This window comes from Hemiscyllium ocellatum, chromosome 16 (assembly GCF_020745735.1).
Source record: "Hemiscyllium ocellatum isolate sHemOce1 chromosome 16, sHemOce1.pat.X.cur, whole genome shotgun sequence".
In the NCBI taxonomy this organism is placed as follows: Eukaryota; Metazoa; Chordata; class Chondrichthyes; order Orectolobiformes; family Hemiscylliidae; genus Hemiscyllium; species Hemiscyllium ocellatum.
Window position 1 is genome coordinate 4,049,948 of NC_083416.1, and position 27,840 is coordinate 4,077,787.

The following is a 27,840-nucleotide window of genomic DNA, read 5'->3' on the forward strand; positions in this document are numbered from 1 at the left end:
TCCCCGATTGGGGGGCTGTTAACCCGGTCCAATCAGGGAGCCCTGGCTGACAGATATCATGGGGAGTGTCGAAGGCTCTCAAGCAAAAAGAGAAATTGCTGGAAAAGCTCCGCAGGTCTGGCAGTATCAGTGGAGAGAAATCAGAGTTAACGTTTCAGGTTGGGTGAGCCTTCCTCCAGGGGCTCTGTTTGCTCTCGGAGCTGGATCTGAGCTAGCGGGGTCAGTGCCAGTGTACTGTGCACCTGTAAGTAAAGAGTGGGATACTGGACTCTGTGGAGTTACTTCAACTGCTTCGATCGATTTGATTTGATTTATTGTTGTCACATGTTTTTAGATTACTTACAGTGTGGAAACAGGCCCCCCCGGCCCAACAAGTCCACACCAACCCTCCAAAGCACAACCCACCCATACCCTTACATTTACCCCCTACCTAACACTACGGGCAATTTAGCATGGCCAATTCACCTGGCCTGCACATCTTTGGACTGTGGGAGGAAACCGGAGCACCCGGAGGGAACCCACGCAGACACGGGGAGAACGTGCAAACTCCACACAGACAGTCGCCTGAGTCGGGAATTGAACCCGGGTCTCAGGCGCTGTGAGGCAGCAGTGCTAACCACAGTGCCACCATGCCGCCCTGTACAGGGATACAGTGAGAGGTTTTGTTTTGTGCCCTAACTGGTCGAGTCATACCTTATATAAATGCATCAGGGCAACAGGACAGAATGCAGAATATAGTGTTACAGCCACAGAGCAGGTGAAGAGAAAGATCAACCCTAATATATGAGAGGTCCGTTCTTAAGTCTGATAACAGTGGGGGAAGAAGCTGTTATTACGTCTGTTGGTCCATCATTTGTAGTTTAATGGTACCTTGGAAAATACCTCACCTCTCCTTCCATTCCCATCAAATCACTCCCACTCTTGCCTGCCAAGGATTCAATCCTTGGGAAGTGCATTGGAAGGTTCTTCTACATGACACGGTTTAGAAATAAAAATTGATATCCGTCATTGACAGACTCACCTGGCATTCCCACAATCCCTACAGTGTGGAAGCAGGCCATTCGGCCCATCGGGTCCACACCAACCCTCTGACGGTTGTCTCACCCAGACTCACCCTAACCCTGTATCCCTGCATTTGCCTTGGCTAACCCACCTAGCCAGCACATCCCTGGTCACCATGGGGCAATTTCCAATCCACCGTAACCTGCCCACCTTTGGACTGTGGGAGGAAACCGGAGCACCTGGAGGAAACCCATACAAACACGGGGAGAACGTGCAAACTCCACACAGACAGTTGCCCGGACTGGAATCAAACACGGGTCCATCAGACTTAAAATGTAGGAGCAGAAATTAGGCCATTCAGCCCATCAAGTCCGCTCACCATTCAATCATGGCTGATAAGTTTCTCAACCCCATTCCCCTGCTTTCTCCCTGTAACCCTTGATACTTAAGAATCTATCTACCTCAGTTTAAGTATACTCAATGACCTGGCCTCCACAGCCTTCTGTGGCAATGCAGTCGATAGGTAGGGTTCCTGGCGCTGTGAGGCAGCAGTGCTAACCACTGAGCCACCGTGCTGCCTCAGTATTCCTTTAAAACATCAAAACCCAGTTGTAATGTGAAAGCAGAACGCTGTGGGTGTTGGAAATCTGAAATAAAGAGAGATGGTGCTGGAGAAACTCAGCAGGTCCGATATGGCTCTTTCTCATTTAAACTATTGCATGCCTGGAGTCAAGGGGGCAATGAATCGCAGGTTCAGTCATTTGGCTTTGAGCATCTGGGTCAGCACGATGTAGGATGGAACGAGCACTTGCTGAGTGATCCCTCGCCTGAAGGGTTTGTAGCGTGGGCTGGTTTGTTTCGAGACAATATGTCACTCAGTTCCACCATTGCTGTTGGAAGGAAGTGAACAGTGTGACAATATTTATTCAGCAGGACTGGGGCTTTATTTGAATAGCTGCCTGTTGAAGCCTCACACACAAGGCCTCTTCGTCATTATTACCAAATCGGAATTCTGATTAGTGAGAGGAGCCAGGAGGGGGTTCCTGAAGGCCCTGAGTTTAAAAAAAAACAATAGTCATAAGTTTATAATCGAGCCTTTCACGACCTCAGCAGTTGCCAAAGTGGCAAAAGAAGTAACTTTTTATCCCTCCACCCTTCAGGCTCTCTGCCTGTATTCCTGATGAAGGGCTTTTGCCCGAAACACGATTTTCCTGCTCCTCGGATGCTGCCTGACCTGCTGTGCTTTTCCAGCATCACTCTAATCTAAACTTTTGAAGTGTCCCAGAGATAATGCCAGGAACACAACAACCAATTAACGCCCCTTAAACAACAAAAGCAAGACGCTGGAGGTCAGAGAGTGAACAGAAAAATATGGAACCGAACCGCTGGCAAGAGAGTGAAGTGGGAAACTGAGTTAACGTTTCAGATCTTGAACTTCTGTCAGAACTGGAGGGTTTGAACTATAGGGAGAGGCTGAACAGGCTGGGGCTGTTTTCCCTGGGGTGACCTTATAGAGATTTACAAAATCATGAGAGGCATGGATAGGGTAAAAAGACAAGGTACTTTCCTCAGGGTGGGGGAGTCCAGACCTAGATGGCATAGGTTTATGGTGAGAGGCGAAAGGTTTAAATGGGACCTAAGGGGCAACTTTTTCATGCAAAAGGTGGTGCATGTATGGAATGAGCTGCCAGAAGATGTGGTGGAGACTGGTACAATTGCAACATTTAAAAGGCATCTGGATGGGTATATGAATAGAAAGGGTTTAGAGGGAGATGAGCCGGGTGCTGGCAAATAGGGCTCCTGTGTGACACTTAGAATATCTGGTCATAGAGTCATAGAGATGTACAGCACAGAAACAGACCTTTCAGCTCAACCCATCCATGTTGACCAGATATCCCAACCCAATCTAGTCCCACCTGTCAGCATCCGGCCCATATCCCTCCAAACCCTTCCAATTCATATACCCATGCAGATGCCTCTTAAATGTTGCAATTGTACCAGCCTTCACCACATCCTCTGGCAGCACATTCCATACACGTACCACCCTCTGCATGAAAACGTTGCCCCTTAGGTCCCTTTTATATCTTCCCCCTCTCACCCTAAACCTGTGCCCTCTAGTTCTGGACTCCCCAACCCCAGGGAAATGACTTTGCTGGCCACTACACCTCCAGTTTTGGCGTCATCTACAAACTTACTAACTGTACCTCTTATGCTCGCATCCAAATCATTTATGTAAATGACAAAAAGTAGAGGCACCCAGCACCGATCCTTGTGGCATTCCACTGGTCACAGGCCTCCAGTCTGAAAAACAACCCTCCACCACCACCTTCTGTCTTCTACCTTTGAGCCAGTTCTGTATCCAAATGGCTAGTTCTCCCTGTATTCCATGAGATCTAACCTTGCTCATCAGTCTCCCATGGGGAACCTTGTCGAACGTCTTATTGAAGTCCATATAGATCACATCTGCTCTGCCCTCATCAATCCTCTTTGTTACTTCATCAAAAAACTCAATCAAGTTTGTGCGACATGATTTCCCACACACAAAACCATTTTGACTATCCCTAATCAGTCCTTGCCTTTCCAAATACACGTACATCCTGTCCCTCAGGATTCCCTCCAACAACTTGCCCACCACCGAGGTCAGGCTCACCGGTCTATAGTTCCCTGGCTTGTCTTTACCACCCTTCTTAAACAGTGGCACCACGTTTGCCAACCTCCAGTCTTCCGGCACCTCACCTGTGACTATCGATGATCCAAATATCTCAGCAAGAGGCCCAGCAATCACTTCTCTAGCTTCCCACAGAGTTCTCGGGTACACCTGATCAGGTCCTGGGGATTTATCCACCTTTACCCGCGGCATGGATGAGTTGGACCGAAGGGTCTGTCTCCAATGCTGTGCAACTCTTTGACTCTATAACCAGAAAAATCATATCATTATCAAAATGATGTCAGAGAGAGGCCCAATCTCTCTGCCCATGATAACTCTCTGTAACAGCATTTCACTAAAGTCCCATTCACCTGCCTTTTCCCCTAAAACCTTACAATTCTTTTTACTTGAGATCATTGTCCAGTTCTCTTTCTGAGGCTCCAGTTGGCTCTGACTACACTAAGCTCTTGGGATTTGTCATTCACCATGTGAAAGGTTTGCCATATTACCATAATCTCTTTCCAAATCTCTTGCAGGAACACCTTCAGCCACGTGACTTTGAACCCTTCAGTTGGATCACCTCTTCATCTTCTCTTCTCTGATGGTATTAGCTGTAGCTTTTCTAAACCATCCACGTAGCTGTCGTTCCTTACCATCTCTGAAACCATCCTCATGGGGATTTTCAGTGCCCCCAGTTGAGATGATTTAAAATTCCAACAGATTTTAAGCAAATACAGAGGCAGGGAAGGGGAGGGGTGGGAGGAATATGTGATGGCTATCACAAACAACTGAGTAATAACAGAATTGTTACAGCACAGATGGTGGCCATTCATCCCATTGCACCTGTACAGCTTCTGTTATCGTGCGTCAATCTTCTGCTTTCGCCCCATGTCTCTGCACACCATGACCATCCACTGCCCCTCTCGAATGCCTCGATTGAAGCACATTTGCAGGCAGTTCTGTTTTAGAGATGTTGGTTAAGGGGACAAATGTCTTAGGCCAGGGCAAAGAAACATAGAAAATAGGAGCAGGAACAGGCTATTCAGCCCTTCGAGCCAGCTCTACTATCCAATATGATCATGGCTGACCACGCAATCTCAGTGCCCCATTCCCATCCTATCCTCGTGCCCCTTGACCCCTTTAGCCACAAAGGAAAACAAAAGTCAAACTTGCAAGTAACGTTTTTTTACTTGAACTGAATGGCAACTCTCCTTCCACATATAAACTGACTGCTGTGTGTGTTAAGAGAAAAAATGTTTGAATTTAAGAAGCGTCTTTTACCAGAGGATGTTCCAAAACACTTGACACCAACAATTAGATTAGATTACTTACAGTGTGGAAACAGGCCCTTCGGCCCAACAAGTCCACACCGACCCGCCGAAGCGCAACCCACCCATACCCCTACATATACCCCTTACCTAACACTACGGGCAATTTAGCATGGCCAATTCACCTGACCCGCACATCTTTGGACTGTGGGAGGAAACCGGAGCACCCGGAGGAAACCCACGCAGACACGGGGAGAACATGCAAACTCCACACAGTCAGTCACCTGAGTCGGGAATTGAACCCAGGTCCCTGGTGCTGTGAGGCAGCAGTGCTAACCACTGTGCCACCGTGCCGCCCTCAACAATGTCCTTTTCAAGTGTGGCTACCATTGGGATGTAATTCCGATTAATGCAATTATTATGAAAGTGTAAGGAGTACTGTACCTTAAAGAGAGTTGAGAGCTAGCAAGGCCTTACAGAGGCACAGAGAGTCTGGAACAAGGTAACAATCTAATGCTTGGTCAGAACAGCTAGCGCTGGCTGGGTTGCTATGAGACAAAAACAAAATCAAGTTGGGCCAATCAGTTTAAATTATGCCCCAAGATACCAAACTCCAATCAAGTTTGAATTTGGTATTTTGACAATATTAAAACCAATGAAATGATGTGATGTTTTGGGGTATAAAACTGGAGAAGGTTTAGAATCTTTCTAGCTCTTATTTAACACTGAGATCAATATACACTTTGCTAAATAAAACTGAAAGAACTGAGGATGCTGTAAGTCAGAAATAAAAACAGAAGTTGCTGGAAAAGCTCAGCAGGTCTGGCAGCATCTGGCAGTATCTCAGAACGCAAAGGTCACTGGATCCTAAACATTAACTCTGGTTTCTCTTTACAGATGCTGTGAGACCTGCTGAGCTTTTTCATCAATTACTGTGGTGGAGGATGGAGACTGCAATTCCATCTGTTGTTTCTGTCTTTGGGTTTCAACCTACTGCATGTTTCCCAAACATTTACCACATGACCAAACCCCCACCCAGAGCTTCACCCTATCATATATCACAGGACCACTCCCCCAGAGCTTCACCCTATCATATATCACAGGACCAACCTCCAGAGCTTCACCCTATCATATATCACAGGACCAACCTCCAGAGCTTCACCCTATCATATATCACAGGACCACTCCCCCAGGGCTTCACCCTATCATATAGCACAGGACCAACCTCCAGAGCTTCACCCTATCATATATCACAGGACCAACCTCCAGGGCTTCACCCTATCATATATCACAGGACCATTCCCCAGGGCTTCACCCTATTATATATCACATGACCACTCCCCTAGGGCTTCACCATATCATATATCACACGATCACTCCCCCAGGGCTTCACCCTATCATATATCACAGGACCAACCTCCAGGGCTTCACCCTATCATATATCACAGGACCACTCCCCCAGGGCTTCACCCTATCATATATCACAGGACCACTCCCCCAGGGCTTCACCATATCATATATCACACGATCACTCCCCCAGGGCTTCATCCTATCATATATCACAGGACCACTCCCCTCGGGCTTCACCATATCATATATCACATGACCACTCCCCCAGGGCTTCACCCTATCATATATCACACGACCAATCCCCTCGGGCTTCACCATATCATATATCACACGACCACTCCCCTCAGGCTTCACCATATCATATATCACATGACCACTCCCCCAGGGCTTCACCCTATCATATATCACACGACCACTCCCCTCGGGCTTCACCATATCATATATCACACGACCACTCCCCCAGGGCTTCACCCTATCATATCTCACATGATCACTCCCCCAGGGCTTCACCCTATCATATATCACATGATCACTTCCCCATGGCTTCACCCTATCATATATCACACGACCATTCCCCTTGGGCTTCACCCTATCATATGTCACAAGACCATTCCCCCAGGGCTTCACCCTATCATATATCACAGGACCACTCCCCCAGGGCTTCACCATATCATATATCACACGATCACTCCCCCAGGGCTTCATCCTATCATATATCACAGGACCACTCCCCTCGGGCTTCACCATATCATATATCACATGACCACTCCCCCAGGGCTTCACCCTATCATATATCACACGACCAATCCCCTCGGGCTTCACCATATCATATATCACACAACCACTCCCCTCAGGCTTCACCATATCATATATCACATGACCACTCCCCCAGGGCTTCACCCTATCATATATCACACGACCACTCCCCTCGGGCTTCACCATATCATATATCACACGACCACTCCCCCAGGGCTTCACCCTATCATATCTCACATGATCACTCCCCCAGGGCTTCACCCTATCATATATCACATGATCACTTCCCCATGGCTTCACCCTATCATATATCACACGACCATTCCCCTTGGGCTTCACCCTATCATATGTCACAAGACCATTCCCCCAGGGCTTCACCCTATCATATATCACACGACCACTCCCCTCGGGCTTCACCATATCATATATCACACGACCACTCCCCTAGGGCTTCACCCTATCATATATCACATGACCACTCCCCCAGGGCTTCACTCTATCATATATCACAGGGCCACTCCCCCAGGGCTTCACTCTATCATATATCACATGATCACTTCCCCATGGCTTCACCCTATCATATATCACAGGACCACTCCCCCAGGGCTTCACCCTATCATATATCACACGACTATTCCCCTAAGGCTTCACCATATCATATATCACAGCACCAACCCCTGGCAACATCTGGTTGAGTTAAAGTGGTCCCACCAAGTCTCCTTTCTACTCTTTTAAATAAACCTCAAACAAGTTAGAAAGCCCCAGGCCTATTTCTAGTTATTAAAAGTAACCTATTTGGACATGTTATGATGTACATCCTGGGTCGGGTGGGACTTGAACCTGAACCTTCTGAGTCAAAGGTAGAGACATTACTACTGCTTGAGAATAACCCCCCAATTCTCCATGCCATGCTGAGTCTAAGGGCCTATCTAATTAGCAATGATAGACTATTGAGTATTAATGAGTCACAACAAGAGGAGGTGCTTGTTTTAACAATAAAATGTAATTTGTTCCATAATAGCATTAGATACTAGATATATTGATGAGACGGATATAATGACGTTGATTACTGGGAGCCAACAGGCAGGCACAACACATCCATCTCCAATGGGAACTACTGCTAAACTGTTTCTTCTCCCCCCCCAATCTGATGACATCAGTATGATGTCATCAGATTGGGTGCATGAACTCTTTGTTTCAGAGAACACCTCTGGGATACCCGCACCAACCAACCCAACCGCCCCGTGGCTGAACACTTCAACTCCCCCTCCCACTCCGTCAAGGACATGCAGGTCTTTGGCCTCCTCCATCGCCAGACCATGGCAACACGACGCCTGGAGGAAGTGCGCCTCATCTTCCGCCTAGGAACCCTCCAACCACACGGGATGAATGCAGATTTCTCCACCTTCCTCATTTCCCCTCCCCCCACCTTATCTCAGTCCCAACCCTCAGACTCAGCACCGCCTTCTTGACCTGCAATCTTTTTCCCGACCTCTCCGCCCCCAACCCCTCACCGGCCTATCACCCTCACCGTGACCTCCTTCCACCTATCGCATTCCCAACACCCCTCCCCAAGTCCCTCCTCCCTACCTTTTATCTTAGCCTGCTTGGCACACCCTCCTCATTCCTGAAGAAGGGTTTATGCCTGAAACGTCGACTCTCCTGCTCCTTGGATGCTGCCTGACCTGCTGCGCTTTTCCAGCAACACATTTTTAAGCTCTGATCTCCGGCATCTGCAGTCCTCACTTTCTCCTGCATGAACTCTTTCAAAGCTCTATTATCTTACCCCACCCCCTTCTCCCAGGCCTTTCCTTCCACATAGTTAATGTAGATACATTTAGATATGTCATTGCTTTTACACATACCTCTATCTCCTCTCCCCTCACCCCCACACATTCTGATGGTCTGGAACTTTAACAATGCTATTAGAAAGAGTTCTCTTTTTTTTTAAGTTCTCTAAGTTTTGCTTGGGGACTGTTAACCTTGATTCTGATCTTCTGTAAAGCATTTCTCTGGTTAAGCATCTTTCATCTGCAGGGTGTCTTTCATGGAGGAGGTTATAGGGTCGTAGTCATGGAGTCATACAGCACGGAAACAGACCCTTCGGTCCAACCAGTCCATGCCAAACATAATCCCAAACTAAATTAGTCCCACCTGCCTGCTTCCGGGCCATATCCCTCCGAACATTTCTTATCCATGTACTCATCCAAATGTCGCTTAAATATTGTCACTGTACCCACACCCACCACTTCCTCAGGAGGTTTATACGACACATAAACTACTCTCCTAATGAAAAGGTTGCCTCTTGTGTTTTTAATCTCCTGAGTTCCCTTCACAGCAGATATTGTCCTGGTAACCACTCCTGCAAATGCTTCTGTTGTAGGGGACTCTACCACTTCCCAGTGTGATTAATTTTTACTCTCTATAGCCCACAGTATTTTCTTTGCGCCTCTTCGCAGTGCCATGGTGAAGAGTTGCTCCTGGAATACTGTTATTGCCAGTTCCTGTGCCTGTCAGTGCTGCTGGCTATACTCCCCTTTCCCCATATCACTAAGCTAGTCCTTTCTCCCCCTAAAACCTGTTCCTTGGCTCAAGGAGACTCTGTCCTTGATTTTTTTCAGTGGGGTAATAGATCAGGCCGGGCTCCGATCAGTCTGGTTTGGTAGAGAGATGAAAGGGATTTTGAGAGGCCTTTTTGTTTATATGTAAACAGTCAGGCCAAATTGGTCACGTTTTAGAAGTGACCTGGAGAATGAAAGGGGAGTGGTCAGTTCTTTAGCTGAGTAGTTTAGTTCAGACCAGAACTGGCAAGGAGTTCAACAGTGAGCTGTGTGGACACTCTCCCTTCTGCCCTATCAACTTCAACCTGTAAGCATTTGACCCTTTTTTTTGTCCTGTGTTTTAAAGGGGGTTTGCTTATTGGGACTGTTATGTATATTCAGAACAGCATAATTAAGTCTACTTTGGATAGACTGAGTTCTGTACGGGTTCTTTATTCTGTTTTTTGTGTTTCATTGCGTAATTTTTGTGAATACATTTTTTTGTCTGTTTTAAATCTAGTCGTCAACCTCGCTATCTTGCGCCGGGTGATTTTCACTGTACACTTACTGAAACAAATTGCAAAGTTATGCTCTGGGCGGCCTGCTTAAGAATGTTTTGAGTGGTCTGGCCTAGTCCACAATACCTTGGAGCTGCTGACTGACCGCGTGTTAAAGTGGTAACGTTTCTAAAGAGGCAAACTCTCTCGTCTCCTAAAACTCTTTTCTCCAGGTGGAACGGATATTTTCCCATCACCAAAGATCCTCAGACGGCACCTTTCAAAAGCACGACCATGTTCGTCCACAACAGCAGCAGATACATGGGAACACCGCCCCCTGCATGTTTCCCTCTAAGCCACTCACCATCCCAACTTGGAAATATATCGCCATTCCTTCAAAACCCTGGAATTCCCTCCCTCAGAGCATGATGGGTGGTGGACTGCAGCGGTTCAAGAAGGCAGCTCACCCCCACCTTCTCAAGGGGCAACTAGGGACGGGCAATAAATGCTGGGCCCAGTGATGCCCATATTCCATGATTGAATTAAAAAGTCCAGAGAAGTCAAGCTCCCTGCTGCATTAGTCTGCGTGCCCAGTGAGAGATGTCCCACAGTGCTCAGACATCTGCCACCATGGAACAGTATCCTTTTAAAATTTCCAATCTCAGTTCTGCACCGGGAAAATACAATTCGCTTTTCCCAATATTGAAACGGCCCACTTTAAGGTGATTCACCGCACTGCATCATTCGAACAATGCCAGGATTTGTAGCTTGCTTGCCTCACCGGGAACTGTTTTAAAACAGGGACAGGGCCAGCAGTGATCTGAAGCTTTACATAAAGCTCAGTCACAGCCAGGAATCAGACAATGAAGCAATGACTTAGAAAGCTGTCTGTGTCAGGGCCGCTGTGACCTGTCGAACTGACATGTTTCCTGCACACTGCTCCATTGCTATAAGTGATGACATCTCCTTCCTTTCCATTTTCACCACGGCCTCTGTAGAAGTCGCGTGTATTGTACACGGGCACACACTCCTGTTAACAGAGCTCCATTGTCCGTCCTCTGTTTGGTGGAGGCAACATTAACTGCTGTGGTTCCCAATGCTTCCTTCCTCTTTATTCACATACAGGGCAGCACGGTGGCTCAGTGGTTAGCTCTGCTGCCAGGGACCCGGGTTCAATTCCGGCCTTGGGTGTCTGACTGTGTGGAGTTTGCACATTCTCCTTATGTCTGCGTGGGTTCCCTCTTGGTGCTCCGGTTTCCTCCCACAATCCAAAGACGTGCAGGTTAGATGGATTGGCCACGCTAAATTACCTGTGGTAGTCAGGGATGTGTCAGTTAGGTGCATTAGTCAGGGGGTAAATATAGGGGAATGAGTCTGGGCGGGTTACTCTTTGGAGGGTGGTTGTGGACTTGGTGGACCAAATGGCCTATTTCTAAATTGTAGGTAGTCTAATCTAGAACAGGATGAGGGCGTTGTGAGGAGGAAGGAGAGCAGGGAATAGGAACAGGCTGAGAGGCCACTGTGGATATTCTGTAGCTGCTTACATTTTACAGTCGGTCACAAATCACTTGTTTACTTTGCTGCTGAAAATAAAGGTTATTGCCCATCCCTAATGGCCTAGGGGGCAGTTAGGAATCAACCCCATTGCTGTGGGTCTGGAGTCCCATGGAGGCCAGACCAGGTAAGGATGGCAGTATCCTTCCTTCAAGGACATTAGTGAGTTTTTTGGACAATGGATTCACGGTCATCGTGAGATTCTTAATTCCAAATTTTTATTCAATTCAAATTCCACCATCTGCTGTGGGAAGATTCAAACCCCCATCCCCAGAACATTATAAGGGTCTGTGGATTAACATTCCAGTGATAAGAGGTAGAAACAATGACTGCAGATGCTGGAAACCAGATTCTGGATCAGTAGTGCTGGAAGAGCACAGCAGTTCAGGCAGCATCCAACAAGCAGCGAAATCGACGTTTCGGGCAAAAGCCCTTCATCAGGAATAAAGATACCACCCCCCAGGATCAACATTAGCCTCTAGTGTTATGGTCTCTTTGCTCAGTACATACATTTTCCATTAGAAGTTCCCCATCCTCTGTTTAGAAATAATCGCACTGCTTACACTCGAAGCACCAGCGACTTTATTCCTTGCATCTGTGTGTGACTGGTAGGTTGGTATTCAGTTACTCAGTACATCATTGGCAGTAAATGTTGCACTCTGACTGTATACTCTTCAAACAATTGGTTCTTACCTCTTCCTAAATATTAACAATATATCAGCACATAAGGCAAGCAAACAGTGAGTATATAAACCATGTGGAACAAGGGTATACACAATGGAGGAGCACGTTACTGCAGATGCTGGAGTCTGTGCTCTAACCGCAAGCTGGGGATCAGTCTGTGGAGAGAGAACAAGCTAACGTTTCGAGTCTAGATGCCTCTAGACTTTTTGCCCGCTGTTATTAGGCTTCTGAATGGACCTCTCAAATTTTAAGTCTAATGTTGATCTCACTCTCTGTGAACCTTCTTTACAGCGGTAATATTGTATCCCTCACTCTATTCTATTACCCTCATACACTTTGCCTGGTATGCTCTGTCTGTACTGTATGAAAAACAAAAGTTTTCATTGTAGCTAGCTACCTGATGAAGGAGCGTCGCTCAGAAAGCTAGTGCTTCCAAATAAACCTGTTGGACTATAACCTGGTGTTGTGGGATTTTTAACTTTGTCCACCCCAGTCCAAGCTGAAAATGTGTTGCTGGTTAAAGCACAGCAGGTTAGGCAGCATCCAAGGAACAGGAAATTCAACGTTTCAGGCCACAGCCCTTCATCAGAGCCCTTCCTGATGAAGGGCTCTGGCCCGAAACGTCGAATTTCCTGTTCCTTGGATGCTGCCTAACCTGCTGTGCTTTAACCAGCAACACATTTTCAGCTCTGACCTCCAGCATCTGCAGACCTCACTTTTTACTTTTCCACCCCAGTCCAACACCAGCATCTCCAAGTCAATTACAAATCAAACCAAACGTGTTGGTTTAAACAAGCCCACCTAGCGATGAACAGCATTTTAAAGGTTTCGTAACTTCTATTTTCAGCAGCAAATTAAACAAGTGATTTGTGACTGACCGTAAAATGTAAGCAGCTACAGAATATCCACAGTGGCCTCTCCCTCCTCCTCGCAACAAGGCGATATTGCCATCTGCTGGCTATCATTACCCATTACAGGAAGAGAGACTCTCAGGAAGAGAGAACAGGGTTTCATTGCGTTTTCATTAACTTGTCTCCAACTGGATTGTAGCCTTACTATGAAACCTGGAAACTTTAAAAATGTAGACGTGAACTCTCCATTTGCTCTCTTCCAGGACTAAGAGTAAATGAGAGACCAGGATTATGTGCATGCATATACAGATCTTTTTTGTTGCTGGGTAGCGAACAATGCCTGTTGGTACTTTAAACTCTGGTCTGCCAGTCTCATATATCATCAAGGTATTAACCTATAATTGTCTTACTGTGATATCCCAAGAAAGGGGTTCCTAAACTCCAGTAGGTGTAACCCTGGAGGTACAGGTCTAGGGGACTAGAGATTGCTAATTACTACAGATTCAAGGTGCAGGGGGGATGTTGGGGAGAGATGTGGGGGGATGTTTAAAAGAGATGTGCGAGGCAGGTTTTCACACACAGAGGGTAGTGAGTGCCTGGAATGTGCTGCCAGAGCGGGTGGTGGAAGCACTTACAACAGCAGCTTTCAAGAAACACCTGGACGGATACGTGAAGAGGAAGGGGATAGAGGGATTCGGATCCTGTAAGTGAAGACAGTTTTAGTATGGGAGGGCAAAATGGGTCAGTGCAAGCTTGGAGGGCCGAAGGGCCTGTTTCTGTGCTGTATTGCTCTTTGTTCGTTGTTCTAGTGTTTACATGGGAAAAATTATGTAATGGTGAATTTAAGTTCTTGTGTAAACAATGAACAATGTCTACATTTATTTTGTAATTCTACATTTCATTGGGCATATGAAGAAGTAAAGTGTTAAGTTTTGTGATCTGCATGTTGCACGTTAACCAAGTACAAAGACGTATGACACAGACCAGGTATGGGATGATGGATTTGGCCCGTGGTGATTGGTCTCTGTGCTGTTCAGCTGTCATTAAGCATCTGAGTCTCTTTTTGTGATCCGGATGTGGATCAAGGTGGTGTTTTGGCTCAGTAGTTCCCTGAGTGAGAAGGTTGAGTCCCACAGCAGACTCGATGGTGAGAGAGCGTGGTCGGGAGAATGTGGCCAAACATTCTCCTGTTAATTTCCCAAAACGACAGCTGATGGACTATCCACATGATTTAAAAATAAAAATGCCAGTGGACAAATCACGTTTACTCTTTCAAATGTGTAACATTGTACTGTTCTGAGCCTCTAAGTTTGTGATAATTAATCAGTCTTCACCCAAACTCTTGAGGCTGTCAGGATTGGTATTAGATCACTGGACTAGGGAGGAATCTGTGGACTTCTGTTTGAGGGGGGAGGGGGGTGTCGTTGGAGGCTGGACAAAGACTTTTGATTCGATTGCCATCCAGAAACCTATTTGAAAATTCCTGGTGAGCTGTCCACATGGACATATCTGTGAGCCATCCTGGCTACGACAGAGGAAAACGTTTTATAGGGATTACCAAAACCTGCTCCAAAAACAAGACGAAAGGCTTTAATGTGATTTTGAAAGGGACAGAAATTCTCGTGTTCATCAAGTCTATGCAGAGCCACTCAGTCTGTCCCATTCCCTACTCTATCCCCATAGCCCTATCGATTTATTTTGCTCAAGTGACCATTGGATTCCTTTTAAAATTATTTATAGTCTCTCTTGGCACTTCCCTCATCGGCAGCAAGAGGAAATCATTACAGCATTCCTCGCAAGAACTGCTTCCTCATATTCCATCTGTACATCCTGCCCAAAACTTTAAATCTATGTCCCCTGGTCCTGGTACAAGCATTTAATGGGAACAGCCTCTCTTTGCAAACCTTTGTTAAAGTGAACGTAAGAACCAGGAGCAGGAGGAGGCCACTCAGCCCCTTGAGCCGGCTCTGCCATTCAATACGATCATGGCTGATCTTTTCATAGACCCAGCTCCATTTACCTGCCCTCTCACCCTAACCCTTAACTCCTTTACTGATCAAAAATCTATCTTGGCTTTAAAAAACATTTAGTGAGGAAGCCTCAATTGCTTCACTGGGCAGGGAATTCCACAGATTCACAACCCTTTGGGTGAAGACATTCTTCCTCAATTCAGTCCTAAATCTGCTCCCCGCCCCCTTTTAATTTGAGGCTATTCCCTCTTGTCCTAGTATTACCTGCCTGTGGAAACATCCTCTCTACTTATATCTTCTCTATTCCCTTCATAATTTTACAAGTTTCTATCAGATCACCCCTCATTATTCTGAATTCCAATGAATATAATCCCAGTCTACTCAATGTTTTGTCATAAGCCAACCCCCTCAACTCTGGAATCATCCCAGTGAACCCCCTCTGCACCCTCTCCAGGGCCAGTACATCCTTTCTCAGGTAAGGAGGCTAATCTGCACACAGTACTCCAGGTGTGGCCTCACTAGAACCCCATACAACTGCAACATAACCTCCCTGCTTTTAAACACAATCCCATTAGCAATGAAGGACAGGCAGGAAATCAGGAAAGGATGGCCAACAGGTTGAGTAGTGAGGAATTGGTGATAATTATAGCTCAGAGCTGTCAATCTAAGAGGGATTTGTAACAATGGACAAACATCAGTACCGCTCACAAATGATAGACAACTACCATTTCCAAACCATGTGTGCAGACTCAAACAAAGCTCATCCATAACATTAAGGGTGAGCAGTACTGTTAAAGCTGCATTTTTGCATTATTACCTGCACATTTTGCCCCATCGTGGAACTGCAGGAGAGTTACAGTTGAAGAGCAGTGCTAAAGGAGTGCACAGGTGCAAGTGAATTCAGGACATGGCTATCCCTTCACTTTGAGGGAGAAGGGAACGATGCATAACAGCCATTTCTCAATCAGACTTAGCAACGCAATAGGGGAACTATTGCTGCTTCCTTTGAGAGAAGCAGCAATGAACTGTCAATCCATCAGAGTCTCCAGGGGTAAATGCCAAGCACCCCATTTTGTTGCAGGTTTTGTTTGGTGGTGGGACAGCGAGACCAACCTCCCACTGCCAATGTCTCTATCATCCTCTGTATAGGGTCAAAAGATTTGATGTGTACACTCTAACATGCACACGTCAGGACTTGTGGAATAACTTCAAGATGCAGTTTAAAAGTTTAAAGTCAGAGAGCAAACGGATAGGACCATCCAACAGATTCAAAACTAACTTTAAAAGCGTGGCCAGGCCTAGACTCCTGTACTTCATTATAACCAACACCCAGTCATGAACAGCATTCCCTTCTCATTGTTAATGTCTGTTCATTTCAAATATCTCAGTAAGGAACATGTGACTGGCTCAGCAGTGAGGGAATAGTGATGATTATAGCTCACATACAGCTATACATCCAAGAGGGACTTGTAACAATAGACAAACAATACCATTGGCTAATAGCAAAAGGATGCAGTGATGAAAGTACGTATCTGCTTTTAAGCAAGTCAGGGATTTTACGATCCAAAAGCTTGGTACTTACGCAACATTAATTAAAATAAACGTGGAGTCTGCCAGGAGTGTACTTTTGTGCTGAAGTTCTGTCTTTGACACATTGTTTGGGAAACTCATTGACGCCTTTTCTTGAAAAGATGATTCCCAAAGGGATCCTTAATATTCAGACAGAAATTCCCAAGGCTTGCTCACAACTCATCCCAGGATTGATGCGGAGGTGCTGGTGTTGGACCAGGGTGGATAAAGTCACATGACACCAGGTTAGAATCCAACAGGTTCATTTGAAATCACAAGCTCTGGGAGCGCTGCCCCTTCATCAGGTGAAGGACTGATTACAAACAAACCTGTTGGAGTATACCCCGGTGTCGTGAGAATTCTGGCTTTATCCCAGGATTGGTAGCTTTGTAAAGAGATAGGACAGTGGGCAAGAACACAGGTAATACTGACCTGGAGTGAGAGTGGGTGGATCGTGGCAGTAAATGAAGAATCTGTGAACAGGTGCATTAACTACCATCATTAACAGGAAAAGTAATTGAATGTCACAGAAAGAATATTGCTAACATTTACACAGCCACAACAATACAGTCAGACTACATGTTCCTCAGCTTGTAGAAACAATACTGTTGAAAAGGTGGGTATTGTGTCCTGTCAACCAATAGTCTGATCATATTTCACACATCAGTAATTTAGCTTAAATATGTTAGAGAACAGATGATCCCTCCATCACCTCTGCTATTGTTACCTTGAGGACAGGGAAAAGCAAAGACTTTGTACGATTGAAATTGACAAGGGACACAGATGGTTCGATAGATAAGAAACAGTGTCAGAGGTGGAGAGCAGTTGAGCGCGGAGGTGTACTGACAATGCAATGCCTTGAAGGGATGGGATATTTCAGCTCCAAGACCTTAAACATTGACTCACTCCATTATCCAGAAATAGGCTTGTGTACTGCCTACAAAATGCACTGCACAGCACCTTCCAGAATAATGACTGTTACTGATAAGGTTTAACATGGAGGAGTACCTTAAGCATTAACCATTACAATGAAGTCATACGAACTTGGGACATTGGAGAAGTTAATATAAAGTCCAGGAACTCCCCCGTCTCTGTAAGAGGTCTCTTGCTATCCCCTTTGTTAGGTGACTGTGGTTAGTAACATGATCTTCCATTTCTGTTGATATGGGGATATAGCACTTGCTCAGAAAGGAGTATTGAAGAATTCTTCTGATATCCTCAAAAATTATCATCCATTAAATTTAAGCTACAACACACACAGAAAGCATTGATTTCCTCATCACAACAGTATTTAAATTGGCACAAGCATTAGTTAGCAAAATGTTTTGTTAAGTCAAACTAATTGACAGACACTTCTACACTCAAAAAGCCATCAATCTGAACACCCTTTACCCACTGATCAGATCACAGCTAATACTTCTCCAGCTTGTTAAGGCATACTATGAGTCAAGTGTTGGAAAATGGGATTAGAATAGGTAGGGTGTGTTTTTGCCGGGCGCAGACTTGATGGGCCGAAGGGCCTTTTCCTGTGCAATGGATCTTGAAGACTCCATATCAGTAGTGTAACACACCTACTTTGTTACTAACATGCAATAAGAGCTCCTTCCCATTAGATTAATAAACTGCTCCCCTCTACCACACCAGATCAAGTGAGACCTGCAGAGCACTACTCAAAAAGGATGTGGTGACAATCAATCAAGCCCCAGGTGAGCAACAGTGCAGTCAGCCTTGTGACAGGTGGTCAGAGGCGAGGAATCCCCATCCAACAGCAACCTCTGAAAATGTGGAGAGGCGATGGCAAAGTGATAGTATTCTTGGACTGTTAATCCAGAGATCCAGGTAACGTTCTGGGGATCTGGGTTTGAATTCTGCCAAGGCAGATGGTGCAATTTGAATTCAATATAAAAAGAATGAAATTAAGAAACTAATGGTGACCCACAAGTTGATTGTCAGGGAAAAACCCACCTGGTTCATTGATGTCCTTTAGGGACGGAAACTGCCTTGCTTACCTGGTCTGGCCTACACGCGACTCCAGGTCCACAGCATTGCGGTTGACTCTTAACTGCCCTCTGGACAATTAGGGATGGGCATTAAACGTCAGTCTAGGTTGCAAGTTTGCTCAATGAGCTGGTAAGTTTGTTTTCAGATGTTTCCCAATCATGCGCGGTAACATCATCAGTTCTGTCCCACTTTCTATTTGTGTGCGCCTTGGTCTGTTAAGGTGGGTGATATCATTCCCAATTCTTGTTCTCGCAGGTTGGTAAACAGGATCCAAATTCATGTGGTTATTGATGGAGTTCCGGTTTGAATGCCAGGCCTCTAGGAATTCCCATGCGTGTCTCTGTTTAGCCTGTCCCAGGATGAATGTAGCTGTCCCAGTCAAAGTGGTATCCTTCCTCATCCGTGTGTAAGGACACCAGTGAGAGTGAGTCAGGTCTATTGGTGCCTAGTTTCCTGTCTGTCTGTCCAATATAGTGTTTGTTGCAGGGTATTCTGTAAATGTTTGGTTTGCTGGTTGTTGGTATAGGGTCCAAATGTTGGTCTAGCCAGTGACACTCTCATCCCATGAATGTATAAAGAAAAAAAGACATGAGGGACAAGGACAGCAAATGCACAGGAACACCACCCACCTGCAAGACTCCCTCCCTCACAGCATTGTGGATCTACCTGCGACACCCAGACTGCACTGATGTAAGGCAGCAGCTCACTTTAACGTCAGGCAGGAGTAATGCATGTTGGCCAAGCCAGTAGCAACCACAGGGAGCCATAGTGAAGTGGGGACAATATTCAGGATCCTCACCCCAAGGCATGTCCACCCTTCTGCTTTATTTTTTCCTTTTTGTTTCCCCCACCCTTTAAAGATTTGAAAAAAGTTTTTCTTTAATAAGGAAACCGACCTTGGAGCAGCTGAGAGCAGGAGAGGAGTGGGCCAGAGGTCTGGAGCAGGCTTAGGCCTAGAGACGGGCTGTTGGGCTGGCTGGTCGGACCACATGTGGAAGGCCTCTGCACCGAGCTACTGCAATGTCACTTTTACCTGCAATCTGTTTCAGACTGTAATGTCTATCCTCCTAACGGAGTCTTATTTCTAATAGATTCTATGAGTCACAGTATGATAATACAACAACCTTTCTTCTTTATTCCTCTTTTACGTATCTGAAGATTTGTACCTAAAATGGTACCACGAGAGGTGGCATTGTAAACTTCTCACTGTACTCTTGTACTGGAGTATATGACAATGAAAAAAAATCTAATACTGACAAAAGAAAAACACAAAAAATCAGATTTCAAAATTGTAGATCAGGTTCTGAGAAGCCAACCCCCCTAAATACTAACCCATTCGTGAGCTCTGGCCCCACATTCTCTGCATCATCTGATGCACATTTGAAAATACCTTGTTGAGGAGCGAGGGGGTGGGGAGATGAAATCGGGAGTCAGGAGTAGGGAGGAGCATTAATCCAGCCCCACCATGATCAGACACTCACTGAATACAGCCATGGGCTATAGGCTCAGGACAAAAACTCCAAATTACACGCACAAGAACCAGGAGCAGGAGTAGGCCATTCAGCCCATCGAGTCTGCTATCCCATTCAAGATGATCATGGCTGATCTTTTCAGGGACTCAGCTCCACTTCCCCACCCACTCACCATAATCCTTAATTCCTTTACTTCTCAAAAAAAGTATTAGAACATAGAACAGTGCAGCACAGAACAGGCCCTTCGGCCCTCGATGTTGTGCCGACCTGTGAACTATTCTCAGCTCGTCCCCCTACACTATCCCAAAATCATCCATGTGCTTATCTAAAGATTGTTTAAATCTCCCTAATGTGGCTGCGTTGACTGCATTGGCAGGCAGAGCACTGCACACCCTTACCACTCTGAGTAAAGAACCTGCCTCTGACATCTGTCTTAAATCTATCACCCCTCAATTTGTAGTTATGCCCCCTTGTACACACTGACGTCATTATCCTAGGAAATAGACTTTCACTGTCTACCCTATCTAATCCTCTGGTCATCGTGTATGTCTCTATCAAATCCCCCCCTTAGCCTTCTTCTTTCCAATGAGAACAGACCCAAGTCTCTCAGCCGTTCCTCAAAACTCCTTCCCTCCAGACCAGGCAACATCCTGGTAAATCTTCTCTGCATTTTTTCCAATGCTTCCACATCCTTCCAGAAATATGGGGACCAGAACTGTACACAATATTCCAAGTGTGGCTGCACCAGCGTTTTGTATAGTTGCAGCTTTGAAAACGTTTACTGAAGTAGTGTCAACTACTTCACTGGGCAAGGAACTCCACAGATTCACAACCTTCTGGGTGAATAAATTCCTTCTCAATTCAGTCCTAAATCTATTCCCCTTTGCCCTATTTTCACCTGCTAGTGGAAATGTCCCCTCTACTTCTAGCTCATCTATTCCCTTCATCATTTTATGTTCCTATAAAGATTCCCTATTCTAAATTCCAATGAGTATACTCCCAGTCTACTCATTTGCTCCTCATAAGCCAACTCCCTCAACTCCCGAATCAACCCAGTGAACCCCCTCTGCATCCCCTCCAGTGCCAGGACATCCTTTCTCAAGTAAAGAGACCAAATCTGTACACAGTACTCCAGGTGTGGCCTCACCTGTACCTTGTACAGCTGCAACATGACCTCCCTGCTTTTAAACTCAATTCCTTTGGTGATGAAGGACAAAATTCCATGTCCCTTCCTGATTACCTGTTGTACCTGCAGACCAACCTTCTGTGATTCATACACAAGGTCACCCAGGTTCCACTGCACAGAGCATGCTGAATTTTTTTTTAAAAAAAAACATTCACAGAATAGTCCTTTTTACTCCTCAACCATCTGAGGATCATTAAGTTTGCTGAAATTCTCTTCCCCCTCAGTCTTCATAACAATCATCTTCCCCAAGTGAAAGCAGCTCAATGGCAAGAAATAAGGTGGTGGAAATGTGACAAACTTGAAGTAATTTTCTAGGATACATGTTAATAATTCACTCTCAAGACAAAACAGGCTCGCTGCCAAATGCTCAGATTTTATTGCATACAACAAATTGAAGTGTATCACTATCCCTAGGTAGCAAAGTTACATTTAGATTGAAATAGTTTATACACAGATATTGAATTGAATTATTGACGAGCATCTAGTGGCTGCGATTGGCTCAGTTTTGCTTCAAATAGGACACTGGAGATTGTTATTTTGGAAAAGCAATGACAATTAAAAGGAGGACTAAAAATAAAAAATAAAAACTTTTAATGGCCATGTAAGAAAAACAATGCTAACTGAAGTACACACCAGTGTGTAGCACTGCTTTAACTGCAACAAAATACACATTTTTTAAAGAGTCCTTAGGCAGCAATATGGAGAGATAGAAACAGTGCAAAGTTAATTATAAAAAAAGTTCAATGTTGGGAATAAGAAAGAGGACAGGGTTGAGGGAGTAGTTATTAAATAAACTGACCACATGGAGACCGCAGTCTGCATTCACTGACTTTGTCATTGTGGATAGTCGGTATCTAGCCAATGTGGAGACCCAGCACTCTGCAGCGGGATCTAACCCTGCTCCATTCCTCATGGGTATCAGAGGATCAGTTCAAGAGAGAGCGAGCGAATGCGCAGAGACAGAGAGAGAGAGCTCGGTATCTCTCCACCAGCTTTGAAATGTAATCACTCCAAAGCCAATCACAGAGGTGAACTCAAGGGAAGGGAACCCACGTCTCAGCAAACACAGTGTCTCAGTATTAACACGTGTGTCACTGAGCCCTCCAAGTCTGAAGTGTATTCTAAGGGAAGGCAGGGAGATGTCATACCTGCAGAAATAATTAGAACATTGGGCTTTGTGCCAGTGGGTGGAAGTGGGGAAAATCATTAGTACGTCCCTGGCTGACCAATAGGTCGCAGGATCTGATCAACTACATCATGATTCCAGCACCAAAGACAGATCCTAGACTTGTCAATGAAAGGAAATAATTGCCACGAATGGGAAAATGAAGGTCTAATTTATGTGGAATGATTACAGATATATTTTATACAACCCTGTAGCTCGACCATCCTCCTTGCCGTCCTCGGGGGTCTGGCTGGAGTTGCTGCTAACCAGGTTAGCTGCGTTATTTACAGTTAGCCCCACTCGGAAGGAATTAAGCTTTCAAATAAAGCAATGCTCTCTCCACTGGAAGAGACTGGTGTTAGAGCAGGAGATGGATTCCCAGTAGCTATGGGCTGCCCCAAAAGCATTGTATGTTGGTTTACAGGCACTTAATATGGTTTCTCAAAGAATGAAAAACAATGGAGAAATAGTCAGTGCTATGAGTATTCCCAGAGTTCCTCACGACGATCCAGGTGAAGATACCTCATCCCTATCTAATCTACACAAGCTTCTTAGAGTTGGTTACACTTAAATCAACATAATTTCTGAACAGCTTTTTCCTCAGCATCCCATTCATCATTGGAGCCTGTTTTACTTGTCTATAAATATGCATCCCTTGGGAAAAAAAGAATCAAATTAAAACATTTACGCTATATTATATATGTCTTCAAATAAAACCCCTTTCAGAGTTGCACTCCTTAAATTTTTGTTTAAAAGTATCCAGCTCCAGTTAAAAAAAAAATCGAACCAAACTTCAACCTGGAAGTAAAAAGGGTTTAAACACAACAATAAAATCTGACCCTTCCAAAATAAAAGATCCCAAATGTTTGAGGGTCAACAGGTCTCTGAACGTACCCAATTCTTCCTGTCTGAAATAAAAATTACATTTCACCAAGCTAGCAATCAGACCTCTGGCATTATGCTGACCCTTAAACTTTGGGATAGAGTGGGAGCATCAGGGAACTGGGAAAATCTGTGATCACCGTCCAGTGAGTTTTGCAAGAAATCACTGACCAAGTGAAGATAGGAACAAACTTCACCCAAAGGTTTGACCCAAAGAGTGGAACAGTTCAATGCAGTCACTAGCCCCGAGGGAGAATGGGTGTGTGTATAGAAGGCTAATGGTACTTCAAGTGAGAGCTACAGAAGGAGAGGGAGGATAAAAAACAAAAAAAGGTGCTTTTTTTTCTCCCCCCCCCCCAAAAAGGAAAATCTTATTTCAGATTTCCACTAAAGAACCACAGTTCTTTAGTTTTCTGTACCCAGAAGCAAGTCTTCCTGAACTGAAATAAATAGCTGTTATGGTAAAGAAATCAAGATTTTACCAAATTAATGTATATTAAAGTAATGGAAACCAGGGTACTATTATAAATGCTAAGTACTTGGCTTCTGCATTGTACACAGACACTGATGCAGTGTTTTAGATACCAGACCCACAACTTGCTGCTACATGTGGGTACAGCTTACAGCAAGCAAGTACATCACTTGGTTCTTGCCTTCCCAGTGCTGGGGAAGCAAAGGGTTGTATTGCATTCATTGATATTGGCCAGGGCAGCATTGGACAGAGGAGTGTTCCACACAGTGTAAAGCTCACTGCCCAGTGGATGCCAGCTGCAATGTCCATGTCAGGCAGGATCAGGTCATGCCCGCGTCCTTCACAGTCAAACAACACCCTGAGCCTTGTCGGGTAAAGCCATAGCAGCACAAGTACCAGCCCCTTACTTTGTCATGACAGCCTGATTGGACGGTTTTCAAAAATCAAAAGCAAAAATCTGAAACACAGCAGCATCTGCAGAGAGAGAATAGGGAGTCAAGAACAGACTTGCAATGAAAAGTCACAAGGGTCCAACGGTTCGGTCAGATCTGCTGAGAATTTCCAATAGCCGGTTTTTGAATCATCTTGTTTAACATTGAGAGCAGCCCCAGGCGTCTCCTTCAGGCATTGAGAGTGATCAGAGAGAAACTACGGCACATGACAGAGCAGCAGGGTGGTGAAAGTAGACCGTTTTGATGACTGCTCATTACACAACACTGACATCTACCACAGATGCTCTAAGAGGGTCCAGGGGCAGGTACCACATGGAATGTGATGTTGCAGAAGATTCTAGCACCAACAAGGCAGCTTGGGAGACAGAATACAACAAAACCTGTTTGGCAGCATCTGCTCATAGTGCAAGGGGAAAGTCTACTATAGCTGGCCATTCCCAGTTCTGTAACCCTGCTAGCTCAAGGCAACTGTGTGATGGAAGATCAGAGAGGTGGACACGTAGCCAGCTATTCTTCCAACTGAGTCGTGAGATTGGAAATTTACAGCAGGGCCAACATCGTGGTGAAAACCAAAAAGAACCAGGGTTATATAAACCAGAAACAGACATTGCCAGAAAAGGTCTTGAGAGAAAACAGGGCTAACATTTTTGGGTCCGGTGGCCTGGTTCTGAGGAAGGGTCGCTGGACCAGAAACGTTAACTTTGATTTCTCTTCACGGGTGCTGCCTGACCTGTTGAGCAGGGGATCAAGAGAAAAAGAATGTCACAAGGTCAAAACCAGGAGCTTCTATTAAATTAATGTGGTTATCCTTAAAATAAAATTCTTTGAAGTGAAAGTGGTTTTAAATTAAAAAAAACTCTTTTGCCTTCCAAATCCACTTTGCACCAACTTGACACTTGGTAATAATTGTCCTGCTTTCTGATGTTGCAGGATTTAGACAGTCCTTTCCCTGCTGTATCGGGTTATGCAAGAATTGGAAGGTCAAAAATAGCTTAGGACCAGTTTTGGAGGAAACCAGTAAAAGGGCAGCACCTATCGAAAGGCGAGAGGGAGTTCGTTGGCTGCTCCTCTCAGCTGGTCACATCTTCCTGAGTCTGGAGATGAGGTCCCGCCTCCGACGCTCTCCCGCCCAGGACTTGCTCTTTCTCCGTAACTTCAGCATCTCCTCCTGGAAGGCTTCATGGTCCATGGGACAGTATCTTGGAGGGTCGCAGTAATTCTGCAGTACGGGAAAGGAAAGGAGTTTTTTTTTTAAAAAAAAGCACATCAGGCAGTCCCAGATTTCAGAAGAGGAGATAATCCATAGTCAGTGTGTGTTGAGGCGGCTGACTGAAATAAGAATGACATTTCCCCTCAAAACCCTTCCCCAGCACCCAGGAACCCTCAACATGAGAGCAATGGCCTCTCAACAGATGATCCACAAAGTGCATGTTTCACAATGGGCTCCTCTCCAGATGAGATTTCACAAAAGAATCCTGACAGTGCAGAGAGAGACCATTCAGCCCATCGAGACACTCACCAACCCTCTGAGGAGCTTCTCACCCTATCCCCTTAACTCCACATTTCCCTTAGCTAAACCACCCAGCCTGCATGTCCCTGGACACTATGGGCAATTTAGCACAGGCCAATCCACCCTCACCTTCATGAGTTTGGACTGTGGGAGGAAACCCACGCAGACACAGGGAGAATGTGCAAACTCCACACAGACAGTCGCCAGAGGCTGGAATCAAATCCGGGTCCCTGGTGCTGTGAGGCAGCAATGCTAACCACTTTAATTAAAAGTGGGTTCATTAAAGCCATTTAATTAAAGATTTTCACTTCCCATTAGATATAGTAGAGCAGTTTCCAGAACTTGAAGTTTCCAAAAGCATGTTTAAAAAGTTACAAGAGTGGCAATGCTACTTTCGAAATATTGTTGCTCCTCTGGAACTTTGGAAGCATTACTGATTTTTTGTTTTAAAAAGAAGGGGCCTTTATCAGACAGGTCATGAGGCTGCCTGTCAAATGTGTTTAACATCTAGCTGAATTTTGGGTGCACCAGTCTCCAAAGGACTTCACATCTTGGACACAGGTCCTCCCTGAGGATGGCCACCTTGTGGTGGGAGGCGCCTGTGCATGTCCAGGAGCTAAACCGCCTGGAGCGTAGCCCCTGGCAGGGTCAGCCATGAGAAGGGTCAAGAGGCAAGTTCCAGACTAAGTGCAATCCATGACAACTTCAACAGCAGAGGAAGATAGCTGAATTTTATTTTTATTCATTCATGGAATGTGGGCATGACTGCCCAGACCAGCACTTACTGCCCATCCCTAATTGCTGAGGGGGCAATTTGAGAGTCAACTACATTGCTGAGGGTCTGGAGTCACATGTAGGCCAGACCAGGAGAATGGCAGTTTCCTTCCCTTAAAAGAAAGGCATTAGTGAACCAGATGGGTTTTCTGACTATGGATTTACGGTCACCATTACATGCTAATTTCCAGATTTTTTCCTATTGAATTCAAATTCCACCATCTGCCATGGCAGGATTCGAACCCGGGTCCCCAGAACATTAGCTGGGTCTTTGGATTAGCAGTCCAGTGATAATAGCACAAGACCATCGCCTTGGAGAATCAACAGTTGCTATGGTGAATGAAGGGTATGACTGAGAAGGGTCACCAGTCATCTTGCTCTCCATGCCTCTGGGCTCTGAGGTCCATTGGGAGGGTGGACTGTACACCAGCTTCTCCACACCCGGGTGTCCTCCCACCAGCCTTACCCAGGCAGACATCCTATGGCAACCAGCTAGTGGTGGAGGGAGCAGGATGGTGATATCTGGAATCTCTGGTCACCAGCGGACACATCAGGCAATGGGGGTCAGGTTCCCTCATCTCGCTCCTGGGCCAGAGCATTTCAGCAACTGTTCCAATGACTGAGCAGCTGTATTTAGGACCTGGTCTGTTCACCCCAGGGGATGGGGAATTAGAAAAATTACCCTAAAACTAGCCTGCCTCCAAACCCTTGACTAGATTATCGCATCCAGAGAGATCATCCACACTTGGATAGAGAAAAAAGGAGGATAGGCTTTGGAGCCTGGAACGTAAGAACCCTGACTGACCCAGCTAACAGCGAACAACCTGAGAGAACAGACACCATAACCAGAGAACCAAAGAGATTCGGATTGACCTAGCTGCTCTCGCCTACAGACGAAGGGCAGCTGTAGGTGGTGACACCTTTGGGAAAGGGTAGCCCAGAATTCCCGTTGTTGGATCCATCAGTTGCCTTTGAACTTCCCATGGGGATCAACGTGTGACTCATGACCATCTGCCAGATGCCCACTGATAAGCAGATGACTATGGTTGGGAACACTTATGCCCCAACCCTTAACTTGGAGGAGTACTTTGTATGCCAACCTTGCCACGCTTTGTCAAGTATCCCCAAAGAAAACTATCATTCCTCTGGGAATGATCAATGCCAGGGTTGGTGAAGACCATAACCTTTGGAATGGCCATGAACCATGGGAAGGGAAGGTGTTGACAATGTCAACTCCA

At 45.6% G+C, this 27,840-nt stretch overlaps 1 protein-coding gene across 1 annotated transcript in view; it reads right to left on the minus strand.

Annotated features, from left to right (window-relative positions):
- Positions 1-21,699: 21,699 nt before the first annotated feature.
- The window catches only part of LOC132823323 (M-phase inducer phosphatase 1-B-like), a 55,207-nt gene continuing 49,066 nt past the window's right edge, over positions 21,700-27,840 (minus strand). The window contains exon 16 of the mRNA XM_060837010.1: positions 21,700-25,537. Within this exon, the coding sequence (XP_060692993.1) occupies positions 25,397-25,537 (141 nt within the window). The 3' untranslated portion in view covers positions 21,700-25,396. The remainder of the gene's footprint in view (positions 25,538-27,840) is intronic.